Below are 12610 nucleotides of genomic sequence, written 5' to 3' on the forward strand. Positions count from 1 at the left end.
TTTAAAATGTGGTGCGATAGCTATGGTCAGTTTTTCCATGTAGGTTGTATGGATGTACCTTTCGCAGAGACGTGGGGGCGCAGAGACACCAACACAACATTTCACCTGTCGTTCGCTTCGAAAGTTTTCATCCCGAGTTCATTTGCTAAATAAAAAAGAAAAAAAACACTTCGAACGGAAAACATAATTATTTTATCGCCTGGGTCTTTTGAAAAAAGGTCTCCTAAACGAGTGGCCCTGATTATAAATATATAAGCATGGTAAATACATTAGCCTTAACTTGGCCGCCTCGAAGCTCAGTGTTTTCCTACATGCCTTTTTCACGTGAAACGAGGCGATTGAATATATATAAAATACACTAAAAGAACTACAGCAGATGGAAATTTAAAATTTCTTATCTAAAGGCTGTGGATACAAACTTATTAATGACTCTAAAAATATAAAAATCTGGAACGAAATTTTTTTAGAGTTGCTTAGCTTTTCATTTTTCCGGAATCGAAAGTCGAGATTGCAAAATTCAAGTGAAAAGCAAACCGACTGTGATTAATGCCTTAAACAAGTCAAGATACTGTTTTTCGTCATACAACAAGTTACTTATCGTAAATATAATTCTTCTTGATGCCTTTCCCGGTGTCACCGATGCCTTTCCCGATGCCTCTGTTGGTTAATATAGCAGTAAATATATTGTTCCAGTCAAAGCGTTTGGAAAATTGCTTAACTTTTGAATTACCGAAGTATGACCTGGTAACATTTTGGCTTTACAACACGATTGTTTTTTGCGTGTTACAAAACGTAAATATAATTTTTCTTAGTGCCTTTCCGAATGCAACCGATGCCTTTCCCGATACCTGTATTGTTTAATATAGCGGTAAAAGATATATGTGCCATCAACACTTTTGAAAAATTGTTTCACATTTTATTGAGCGAAGTATACTATTCACATTTCGGCTTTATAACACTATTGCTTTCTGAAACTACAACTGATATGTCTCTATATGAATTATTAAATTTTTTTCCCGCTGACCACTTGTATTTCGGTCATTTCTTCCTGCCCCGCTCGTCGCCCGTGATGTAGTAACTCCCCAAAATTTCCTCGGTGTGACATCTATCCATTTATCCATCAGCCTCTTAGCAGTTAGCGTTTGGATTCGTCACGCAACACACTCTCTGGGGAGAGGCCGTGTTGCGTGACGAGACCAAACAACGATAACGAAAGAGACTGCCGGTAAAAGGGATAGATTTCATACGGAGGAAATTTTGACTTGTACTACACTAGTTAAATATTCATATTTAGCGTAGTAAATATTCTATTAATTGCCTGAAACTCAGAAATCACACTTGGGCCGCCTTTGGTCGTATTCATCTTTGTCGGGGGATTCAATCAAATTACTTTACGAAATAAAACTCTGGAGTCTATTTTTCGGGCTTACTAAATGGCCTTAAGCTTAATTAATTCGCTGTTTGCCCACCCGTGAAAAATAATATAATTGCATTATCACTTACTCATCCGATACAATTACTAAAGTTGTCAGTGATCTGACGGAGAAAGAATCGTGAGTTTGCCTAATTATGTAACCGTTATTTTTAATAGTACTGGTTATCTCTAAGGTAGAGCTAAAACTTATTGCAACAATTCTTGAATAACAAATGCTATGAGGAACTCAGGAGCTTAGCCACGAAGTCTTTTCGGGGCTATCTTCTTGAAAAACAGCCAAACCAACAGAAAACAAGATAAACCACCCAAACTGGTAACGGCTGTAAGATGACGGCAAATTCATTTTTATTTCGCAAGATTTCTTCCGTTTTTTTGTTTGTTTGTTTGTTGTTTACTCTTTTCTTTTGTCTCGTCTCACTGTTGACACACATAATCTATCTTTGAGCAGTAGTTCAACGCTGAGTTTCAAAAATAGTAGGAAGCGTTTGGTTTTTTGTTATCTCGGATTCTACTGCAATGAACTCAATAGCTACATTACCCCATTAATCCAAGTGAAGTAAGTTCAATGTCGCCGCATGCGCAAGAAATAACTCTAAGTCAATGATCAGGTAGAATCGGGCAAGTTAATGACGATTAGTAATGAACCGTAACCAATTTTGAAAAGCTGAAGACGTGTCTACATTTTGCTTGGACAAAGAGATCGTTGTTACGCTACTAGCTTGAAGGCTTGAACGTCACGCTCAGCTGTCAATTTCTATTCAGAGGGTTGCTGAAGGAGGCTAACATTGACCGTCCGGGTAAAAAGTATATGTGTATAAAAGCTTATTAATTGCTTAAAAAATTGCTTAAGAATATTGTACACAACTAACACAAGGCAACCAAATTCAAGGCATGAACATATCGTGATCTCTAGAAGGGTACAGCCGCGGAGGAAGTTTGGGTCCAAACCAAATGTCTCCCCAGCGAGGGTAGTGCATAATACCATCCAGACTTCTACAGCAAAAGAAGTCGCCGGCCTTTCGACAGCAACCGTAAAGGTGAAATTTGTGTCCAGAAGCTTCTGAGCCTGCACGACACGTTTTGACCTTACCTTGTCCCCAAGTCGCGAATGCGAGAAGGTAAAGTTTAATTTCACGTCCTAACGAGATCACGATTTCGAAATGTAACCTTTTTCCTCGCTAATTGATTGTAAAATTCTCCACTTATTAGATACCGAAGCAAGGTGAAGTTGCATACTGATTGATCTGAAAAATATTTTAAATGTTCTGGAATTCTCTGACACATAAACAACAACAACAAATGGGTTTTGGTATATCAAACCTGAGCTTTCAGCGAACTGATTGATTTCATTTAGCGTTGTTTTCAATACCGCTTATCAGAATCGACTTACATTGCTTGAAATAATTACTATTTCAATCCGGTAATTCCTTCACCTCTCCCTAACATGTCATCAGAGGTCTTTTTCATCGACTCAAATTACTGCTGACTAAATCTAGCGAGTATTACGCCATGCGCACGAACTTACATGAACGCGCTACCTACTAATTTAGCGGAAGTTTAATTTATTGTGCATACAAGGCTATTGTCTTCCCTGCATAATGCTTCTTTCTCCTCGATCTGAGCGGCAATTAAGCGCCTCCACTGATCTTGAATAGCCGCGAAACCTCCCTATGCTCCATTTGTCACTGACTGTATCGGATCGATTAGGAATTTGATAACTAAGATGTGGAAATTTATCGGTTTTGACGGTGTTGCATGCGGTTTTCGGTACTGACCGAATTTTTTCGGTTTTGCGGTTTCTAATGGACCCCAATGCCCCTCTCCTACAACTCATTAATTCAAAGCCACGGAGCAGGATGGATTTTTGTCAGGCGTGAAATTTGATAGATTTTTCAATTTACAAGCCACGATTTGAAGGAACAGGTCGACCAAGAAAACTTGGTCTTACCTTTTAAATGCGAGTCTTTCAAGCAGAAGGCCGCCACAGTATTTAAAATTTCCGCGGCAATCAAACGGTGAAGATAGAAGATTTGTACCTCGTGATGCTGCATGACGATCAGTGGTCAGAATACTCAGAATACAACTATTACGTCTCCCAATTTTACGCTTAAGCTGAATACTGCTAAATTGATTCATCCATGTGATTGACACTTTGTTGTTAATAAATGTTTTGTTTATATTTTCAATGCGCCCACGATTGACCAACTGAAAAATTAGGTGCGCGCCCTAGGTTTTAATCCATAAGTAAAACGCTCGTTGACAGAACGTTCGTGAGCAATCTCCACTGCCGCGTAAAAAATCAACACCACGCGTAATTTTTTTATATTTGCAAAAATTGCACGCCCGTGCTTAATTTATGAAGTTGAAGAGTCATATATAGTCAATGGATGCGATAACGCAGGTGAACGTTCATTTAAACGCGCGTTTTTTTTTTTGTTGTTGTTTTTTTTTTGTGTATAATGCACGTTCACCTGCGACAGTGAAAATCAAGCTTGAGGGCCTCTTCATATGAGCGCGGTTGACTAGACTGGCCCGGTTTCCAAGATCTCGGCACATCTCTAATCCTTTGAAAAAATCTCGACGTGTTAATATGGGCAGGTGGTCTGGCTCGGTTCCCGAAATTTTCCCAAAATGAACTCTTTGGCTCGGTTACTGGGATGAATTTTCTCCAACTACGCGTGTAACGGATTTGGCCGCCGGCGGAGCACGGCCTCAGACAACGTGGACAGCAATGGCGGCAAGCGAGCAGATTTCTTCTTCTTCGAAATCTAAAACATTCTGTCAGCGGAGAGATATGATCAGCAACTTGATTGAATGTTTAAATGACTTCAAATCTAAAATAGAATAAAGAAGCCTTGATTTTAAAGCGGAAAAACAAATCCAATACCAGGAACTGCGAGCGGAGATGGCAAAGCTTTATACAGACGATTTGTCCATGTTCGGCCACGTTTGTTTTGTTTCTCACATTTCGCGCCAAAAACTAGTCCTCAGGAAATTAGCGCCTGAAATTTCCCACTTGAACCCATTTCGTACCGTAAATATGCCAGCTCGGTCTACTGGACTCATGTAAAGAGGACTTAAGGCTGTGCTTTCCCCACCTTTTATTAGCGGACGTCACGTCTTTGTAAATTGACAAAATTGTCTGCCGCAGTTGTAAACAGCAGCTTATATAAATCAATTTTTACCGGCTGTTCCGGTATTTTCTCTTGAGTGGGCAGTAATATACCAGACACCCCTTGTGATGTGATGCAAGGTGGTGTGATGTGTGCGATGTTCAGGTCTTTACCCTTAGAATATCTCTTCACGACAGCTCAGGCCGACTGAAGCAGTATTAAATATTGACTTTCTAGGAAAGCCACCTCTATCACAGGCGTTCCAAGTTCACGTCTCGAGAAATCCCAGACACGTATGTATTTATTCATGAAAGCGTCACGCGTTGTGTTACGCGGTGTTAGGCTACGCGAAGAACCGTTGTGAACCCGTTTAAGGAATTGTTTGGGAAACCAAATACGAACAATTGACCTCGGTAAATATTCCGTAATACGAACGTTTAGTCAAAATATTGATAAAAATTACTCATTCCGTGTGTGTCTGTTGGGTTTCCGGTGATCCTTTCCGCTTTTATTCCTGATTAAACGGAGTGATGGCAAAGCAAGCCCTAAACGGCAGAGACAAATAGAGTCCACAAGGAACCGTTCGTATTTCGGAATATTTAACGTAGTAAATCGACATATTTTGTTCCTTACACTATTTCTTATGTAGGATTTAAATTCTTAACGGTTCCTCCCGCAACATAACACCGCGTAACACAACTCGTGACGCCTTCATGAACAAATACATACGTCTCTCCCTTTTCACGAAACATGAGCTTGGGATACCCGTGCCATGACGATGCATTTCATCGAAGAAATATCTGAAATGTCCGCTCTCTGTTCACAGTGAATGGAGTATTTGGCATACCGTGAGAGAAGCCAATGCGAGTGTCTAACATTTTAAAGAAGCATTTGTCACATGAAGCAGAAGCATTTGCTGACGTGGAACACAATCCCAAATCGAGGTCAAATTCCACCGCGATAAACAAACTCACGAACACACTAGGAATGACTATATTGAGCTGCCTTCGAAGACTCGTCATGATAACAATTTTGAGGAGAAATATCTTCTTAATTCGCTTTTTTGGTATACTTGTCATAGCTTCTTTGCTGACTTCGTTCCTGTTCTTAGCACACGTCGATGAAGATAAGAGAGAAAGTGTTACTCGAGAAGGATTACAACGTGATTTTAACTTGGCAAAGACCGTTCCAGAGAAAAAGACATACTTTAGGAAAAAGAAACGAACCGGACTGAAAGCTGGGAAAAATATTCCATTCAATCCGTTGCCGATGTCTTCTAGACCTGAGGATTATTTACTCAACAGAATCAGCGATGAAAGTTCGTCCTTGCGACGAAGTTCGGAGGAAGGTAAAATCTCAGTAGCCCGTGGCCTTGAGCGCACTAAGAAATCAAAGCTTCCCGCTGTTTGGGATATATGGAGTAGCCGCCAAAGGGCACGAAGGACTGTTAAAGAACTCAAACCAGCCGAAGATGTGGAAAACGATGAGCAATTACAAATATTCACCACCGATAATGTAGTGAAAGACAACACTAAGGAATTCAACACTTTTACTAAACAATCAGAGGCGATATTCACCGCTACCCCTGATATTGACGTGGAAAAACAAACTACATATGCAAAATATCAGTCAAATGTTGTTAGGGATCCACACTTAGAACCCAACGCGTACAGGCACAGAAATGTTAAAGATAAGTTGCATAACACAGGTGTGACTGTAATACGACCTACGGAGAAAAGAGGATTCACCGCGCAGATTAATTCTCCTGTCATGCACAATTCATCTGAGCGGCAGGACACTGACAAATCCCGAATAAATGACAATCAAAAAGCGGAAACTTTAAACACAGAGGAAATTGTGAATGTGAAGATTAGAGATTTGGAAACGTCAACACCAGCTAATAAAGATTTACTCAGACACCCAACCGCGACGAGAACCGTCAAATTGCATTCAAGAGCCACAAGTTTTCCTCCTGTCCACGAAGGAAACAGACTAAGAACCCCAGTTCCTGGAGATTCATTAGAAAAATTAGCCTACCATCGTACACCTAATGCTTCTCCAGAGCCAAGGAAAGCTGTTAATATTGAAGCTGAGAAAAAAGAGCAGGCGGAAACATCCCATACGAAGGAATTTGTGGCTCTGAGGATAGGTGATTCGGCAACGTCAACGCCAACCAAAAAAGCTGTACTCAGACACCAAGCTATCGCGCAGAGATCTGTCAAATTGTATACAAGAGCCACAAGTTCTCCTCTAGTTCATGACGGAAACAGCCTAAAAGCACCAGTACCAGATGTGGCTGATCATGAAAAACGAAACATTGAAAAGCCAAGATTAACCTCGCATATGGATTCCCCTGCCTTGGGTTATTCATCTGTGCAACAGAGCCCAGTCAAATCCCGAATAATAGAAAACAAACAGTCGGAAACTTCCAATACCGAGGAAATTGCGGCCGTGAGGGTAAAAGATTCGGCAACGTCAAAGCTAGCCAATAATGATTTACTCAGACACCCAACAATCGCGCCGACAACTGGCAATATGCATTCAAGAAGCACAGGTTTTCCTCCTGTCCACGAAAGAAAGAGACTAAGAGCCCCAGCTCTTAACGAGCCACCAGAAAAAGTAACCAGTCGACGTACACCCGATGCTTCTCGAGTACAAAGGAAAACTGTTATTATTGTAGCTGAACCACGTACAGGCTCATCATTCCTCGGTGATGCTTTCAACCAAAATCCGGATGTTTTCTATTTATTTGAACCTCTTCATGGAGTTGTGCTGGACCCAAAGCAACACGAGCACGACCCTAGACCGATGCAATTCCTTGCAGGAATTTTAGGCTGTAAATTTCTTTCTCTTAGGTATGTTAGAGAAATCCAAAATTTCCGAAGGTTCTCGAGTAACGCACTTTCCTCGCCGCCATTGTGCCGAGAAAAAACGTCCCTTCATACGGCGAAGAAAAATAAGTGCTCCTTCTTAACCACGATAAACATGGAAAACGTTTGCACGCTAGACTATAAAGTTACAGTCATCAAGATTCTCACTTCTAGAATACCCAGAAACAAGGTCGAGTCACTGTTTCCTCTGTGTAATTGGACCACATGCTCAATTATTTACCTGGTTAGGGATCCTCGTCCAGTTGTCTTTTCTCATATGAAAGTGGGAATAAAAACATGGTCTTATTTCAGAGGTCTTGCAAAAGACGGCGCCCCTCGCCCAAGTGTAAAGATGTATAGTGCTCAGATCTGTCGTCAAATTGAAGCGAATGTAAGAACTTTTCTAAAGCTGACCAAAAAAACAAACAATAGATACCACATGCTCCGTTACGAAGACCTTGCTAGAAATCCGGTTGAAACTTTGCAAAGGATGTACAAAATATCTGGAATAACAATGCATAATGATACACTCAGATGGATCAAAAATCATACTTCAAATCAAAACACTTCCTCAAAGAATGGGCACGGCTATAACTTCTCTACAAGGCGGGACTCAAAGGCTAACATCGATAACTGGAGGCTTGAGGTGGATCCCTGCATTGTTAACGTTATCGAAGATAGTTGCCGTCCTTTAATTCAGTTGCTAGGTTATAAACTTCTAAACAGGTCGGAGGAAACGCAGTATAACCTTACAGTGTCGCTTTATGATCATATTAATATGATTAACTAATGACCAACGTGACGGTTTACCGATTTCAGGTGGTACAGGGCTGATCTGTGATCCTTGAAGTGAAGACCTTGCGTGATCCGTGATCTTGCTGTGGGATCGTACGTCGTGAAACATCCGTAACTTTCGGTGAAAAACGAAACTTTAACTAAAAGAGTCTCGTATATCAATTTATTTATCGTAAGCATTTATTTGACCATTTGACTTTTTTTATGCACGGTACTAATTAACATTTACTTACTCGGTCATCATGATTTTAAACAACAACAGATTCATTACTCAAACTAATTATATTATTTATCGAAATCGGTTGTATGTAAACATCAATGTTATCCTTTCGTAACTATCACTAAAGGAATCGAAATTAAATAAGTGTAAGTAACAACATGATTTCACGTGCAATTTAGTGTTGATAAGTGCGACTAAATTTTTCAGAGACAAAAGAAATGCGCGAGTCCGTTGTGATAAACACGTAACTTCTCCCAATAATATCCATGAATTATCTAGCGAACAGGTTATGGAAATAATCAAACGTATCAGATGGAGGTTGTTTTCTTGATCTGGCACCAAGTACCGGTGACTAAGTTACAAGGAAATCTTTAGCAGCGAGAGGGGAGAATTAACAATCTGATCTCGGAGGTTACCGGGTTTAAACCTTTAATTCCGAGAGAGTGCCTTTTGCAGCCCGAATCTAACCTATTTATGCACTCGTCATGAACAAGTCAGGAACGAGATATATTGTTGAGACATGTTAAATTGGGGCAATTCTGAAAATCAGAGGGATATTGGTGACTTAAGTACAAAAGAGCTGAATTCGTTATTCTCTCCTTCCTCTGGTACACTCGTTCAATCAGCAGCCTGTGTGGAGAGTTAACAATCAGATCGTGAGAGTGAAGGGGTTAACACCTACCGACGCCTACCGACGCCTACCCTAAAGCCAAGTTTGCAAATTGTTTTCTTCGAACCTATTTCGTCATAAATTTAAAATTTTGGTATTTGTTCACCCACCCCCATCCCCCCCCCCCTTTTCAATCAAAGGCTATATATTTTAGGTTTCTAATGTTTTATACGCATTTTCCTGTAACCATCCGGCTAAGACACCATTCTTCACGCATGGATGCTTCTAATAACGAGTTGACTCCAGGCATCTGTAAGATTTGCATATATAGGATCCTTCAGAACTCCTTAACTTGTTAGCACCGAATCAATTGCAGCATAAAGAGATCATCACATAAGAAAAGCAAGAACAACTGAGTTGCAAAACGATTTTTCTTCCAAAGGTTTCTTTAAAGCGACCGTTTTTCTCTAGAGATTTTTTGTTGTTCCCGTCTTTGGAATCCTTATCGTCGTTTATACCTGCACTTTGTATTTGATGTTCGTGGAAGTAAAGGACGTTGATCATGGAGGGCTTATTGCCCAGGACAGAAAGACATTGACTTAACAACTGATCCATCATTATCAATGTGAGAGTCAAGACAAGTTGAAATCATCGGTGGGTTAAAGAAACAAATACGATTTTAAAGAATGTCTTTAGGAGCAAATTATTCAGGTGAAAAAAAGTACGGCGATGAGCAGCCATTTCCATTACCCACTCCTGAAGAGTCACGTAAAGCAATTCTACACAATGCTGATTGGCCGGAGAAGAAACCAATGACAATAAAGCGCGAGACCTCGCAGATATCTGCTGCTGCTACCGAACACTAAATCAACGAAGTTAATTTTGATAAACAATCCGAAGCTAATGGAATAATTTCAACGGCAGAGAAAAGAAATCCTCACGCATTACCCAAGCGTGTCATTCCTATAGTAAACAGTATAAGTAGAAAATGAACTGGAAATGATAAAGGGCAAACAAAAGAATGGGTCGGTGACTTCACATTTCCAAGAAGAACTGTTATTATTTTATCTCAGCCTCGCTCAGGCTTGTCCGATGTATTCTATTTATTTGAGGCTCTCCATGGGTTCATGAGGTTTCCGCGCTAAGAAATCGACGACATGGAAACTATGAATTTCCTTAAAGGAGTTTTACGCTGTAAGTTCACCTATGCTAAGTGTCCAACACGTTTTAGGTACAAGAGCAACGCACTTTCTGCGTCACCACTGTGCACAAGAGATACTTCATCTAATAAACCGGCAAAAGCACGTGGCAAATTGACCCCCAGAAACATGCAAAATGTTTGCAAGTCTAACTGCAACATAACAGTTGTGAAAAATCTCCAAGAATACCCAAAAACAAGGTCGAGTCACCGTTTTCTCTTTGCAGCTCGACCACCTGCACGATTATATACTTGGTAAGGGACCCACGTTCAATTACATTTTTTCATGTAAAAGCAGGCATAAGATTTTGGGGGTATTTCAAAGATCACTCCAAAGGTAATGGCCCTCGCCCGTCTTTGAAGCTCTACAATACTAAGATATGTCGACAAATCGAGGCTAGTTTGAGAACGTTTTTAAAGTTCACTTGGCGAATGAACGACAATTAATTTATGCTTCGATACGTAGACCTTACCAGAAATCCTATTGAAACTTTGACAAGGGTTTTTGATCTTACTGGAATAACTATGCATATGATCACTCTTGAAAGGGTCGAGAGTCATACCTCAGAGAACAACGAGGAGAACGGATACGCCATGTCAACAAATCGGAACTCCAAGGCACAAATCGATGAATGGAGGCTTGAAGTGGATCCAGACCTTGTGAACATCATAGAGGATGGTTGCCGCCATGTTATGTTACTACTCGGTTATAAACTTCTAAATGGGTCAGAAACCATGCAGTATATAAATTACCTATTTCGCTTCATGATGATCAACGGACTGCACCATGGTCTTCTGCTCCTTGGGAAAAATTAGCACGCCAATAGACTTTAATGGTTCATCATTCTCACTCATGGTTGATATTCTCCAACCTAAACTCCTCTTCGTCATTTTTGATAAATTCTGCATTCGATTACAGGAGAGAACCGATGATGTATGGTGCGCATTCCTCCATCCCGAATGAAGCGAAAAAGAGACATCTTTTGAAAACTTCGAGTTTTAAAGTTCTGCAACTCTAATGTTGCCATGGTGGAGAGAAAGTCAGAATGAAAATAAAACAATTTCATTGACTTAAGGGAGATACTTCGAAGCAACGCTATATTCTCTTATAATTTGAATGAGTGTACCAGATGAAAGAGGGAATAACGAATTAAACTCTTTTGTACTTGGCGCTCACCAATATCCCTCTAATTGGTTTCAAAATGTTCCTCCCTATCTGAAAAGGAGTAGTGGGTCGTACTCGTCACTTTCACGACGTTGATCATCCAATGTTGTGGTCATGCGTGAGTGGACCACTTCGTATGATGATATCATACGTCACTATATAGTCAACACGTCTCAACAATATATTTCGTTCCTGACTTATTAATGACGAATGCTTGAATAGGTTAGAGCCAGGTTGCAATACGGGATTTTTAGTCTCGAAATTTTAGTCTCTCGAAATTAAAGCTTTTAACCCGTAACCTTCCGAGATCTGATTGCTAATTTTCTCCTCTAGCTGAGACACATTTCCTTGTAAATGAGTCACGAGAACTTGGTGCTAGATCAAGATAACAACTTCTACTCGATACGTTGCTGGATAATATATGGATACTATTAGGAAAAGTTACAAGTTAATTACTTCGTGGAGTTCCGAGGTTAATATGCGTAGAAGGTTAGAGGCGTAGAGGATTAGAGGCGTAGAGGGTTAGAGGCGTAGAGGGTTAGAGGCGTAGAGGGTTAGAGGCGTAGAGGGTTAGAGGCGTAGAGGGTTAGAGTCGTAGAGGGTTAGAGGCGTAGAAGGTTAGAGGCGTAGAGGGTTAGAGGCGTAGAGGGTTAGAGGCGTAGAGGGTTAGAGGCGTAGAGGGTTAGAGGCGTTGAGGGTTAGAGGCGTAGAGGGTTAGAGGCGTAGAGGGCTAGAGGCGTAGAGGGTTAGAGGCGTAGAAGGTTAGAGGCGTGGAGGGTTAGAGGCGTAGAGGGCTAGAGGCGTAGAGGGTTAGAGGCATAGAAGGTTAGAGGCGTAGAGGGCTAGAGGCGTAGAGGGTTAGAGGCATAGAAGGTTAGAGGCGTAGAGGGCTAGAGGCGTAGAAGGTTAGAGGCGTGGAGGGTTAGAGGCGTAGAAGGTTAGAGGCGTAGAGGGTTAGAGGCGTAGAGGGTTAGAGGCGTTGAGGGTTAGAGGCGTAGAGGGTTAGAGGCGTAGAGGGTTAGAGGCGTAAAGGGTTGGAGGCGTAGAGGGTTAGAGGCGTAGAGGGCTAGAGGCGTAGAGGGTTAGAGGCGTAGAAGGTTAGAGGCGTAGAGCGTTAAAGGCGTAGAGGGCTAGAGGCGTAGAGGGTTAGAGGCATAGAAGGTTAGAGGCGTAGAGGGTTAGAGGCGTAGAGGGTTAGAGGCGT

At 41.1% G+C, this 12610-nt stretch overlaps 1 protein-coding gene across 1 annotated transcript; it reads left to right on the top strand.

Moving 5' to 3' along the window:
* Positions 1 to 2498: 2498 nt before the first annotated feature.
* On the top strand, positions 2499 to 8622 carry LOC131780277 (uncharacterized). The gene is made up of 2 exons (XM_059096896.2): positions 2499 to 2553; positions 5375 to 8622. The coding sequence occupies exon 2, from the start codon at positions 5410 to 5412 to the stop codon at positions 8206 to 8208; it is 2799 nt and encodes a 932-aa protein (XP_058952879.2). The 5' UTR covers positions 2499 to 2553; positions 5375 to 5409; the 3' UTR covers positions 8209 to 8622.
* Positions 8623 to 12610: the final 3988 nt, after the last annotated feature.

The sequence above is a fragment of the Pocillopora verrucosa genome, chromosome 3 (assembly GCF_036669915.1).
Source record: "Pocillopora verrucosa isolate sample1 chromosome 3, ASM3666991v2, whole genome shotgun sequence".
NCBI classification, from domain to species: domain Eukaryota; kingdom Metazoa; phylum Cnidaria; class Anthozoa; order Scleractinia; family Pocilloporidae; genus Pocillopora; species Pocillopora verrucosa.

What these genes read in the sequence shown, in the direction of transcription:
- LOC131780277 (XM_059096896.2), top strand. Translation starts at nt 5,410, where the DNA reads ATGCGAGTGTCTAACATTTTAAAGAAGCATTTGTCACATGAAGCAGAA.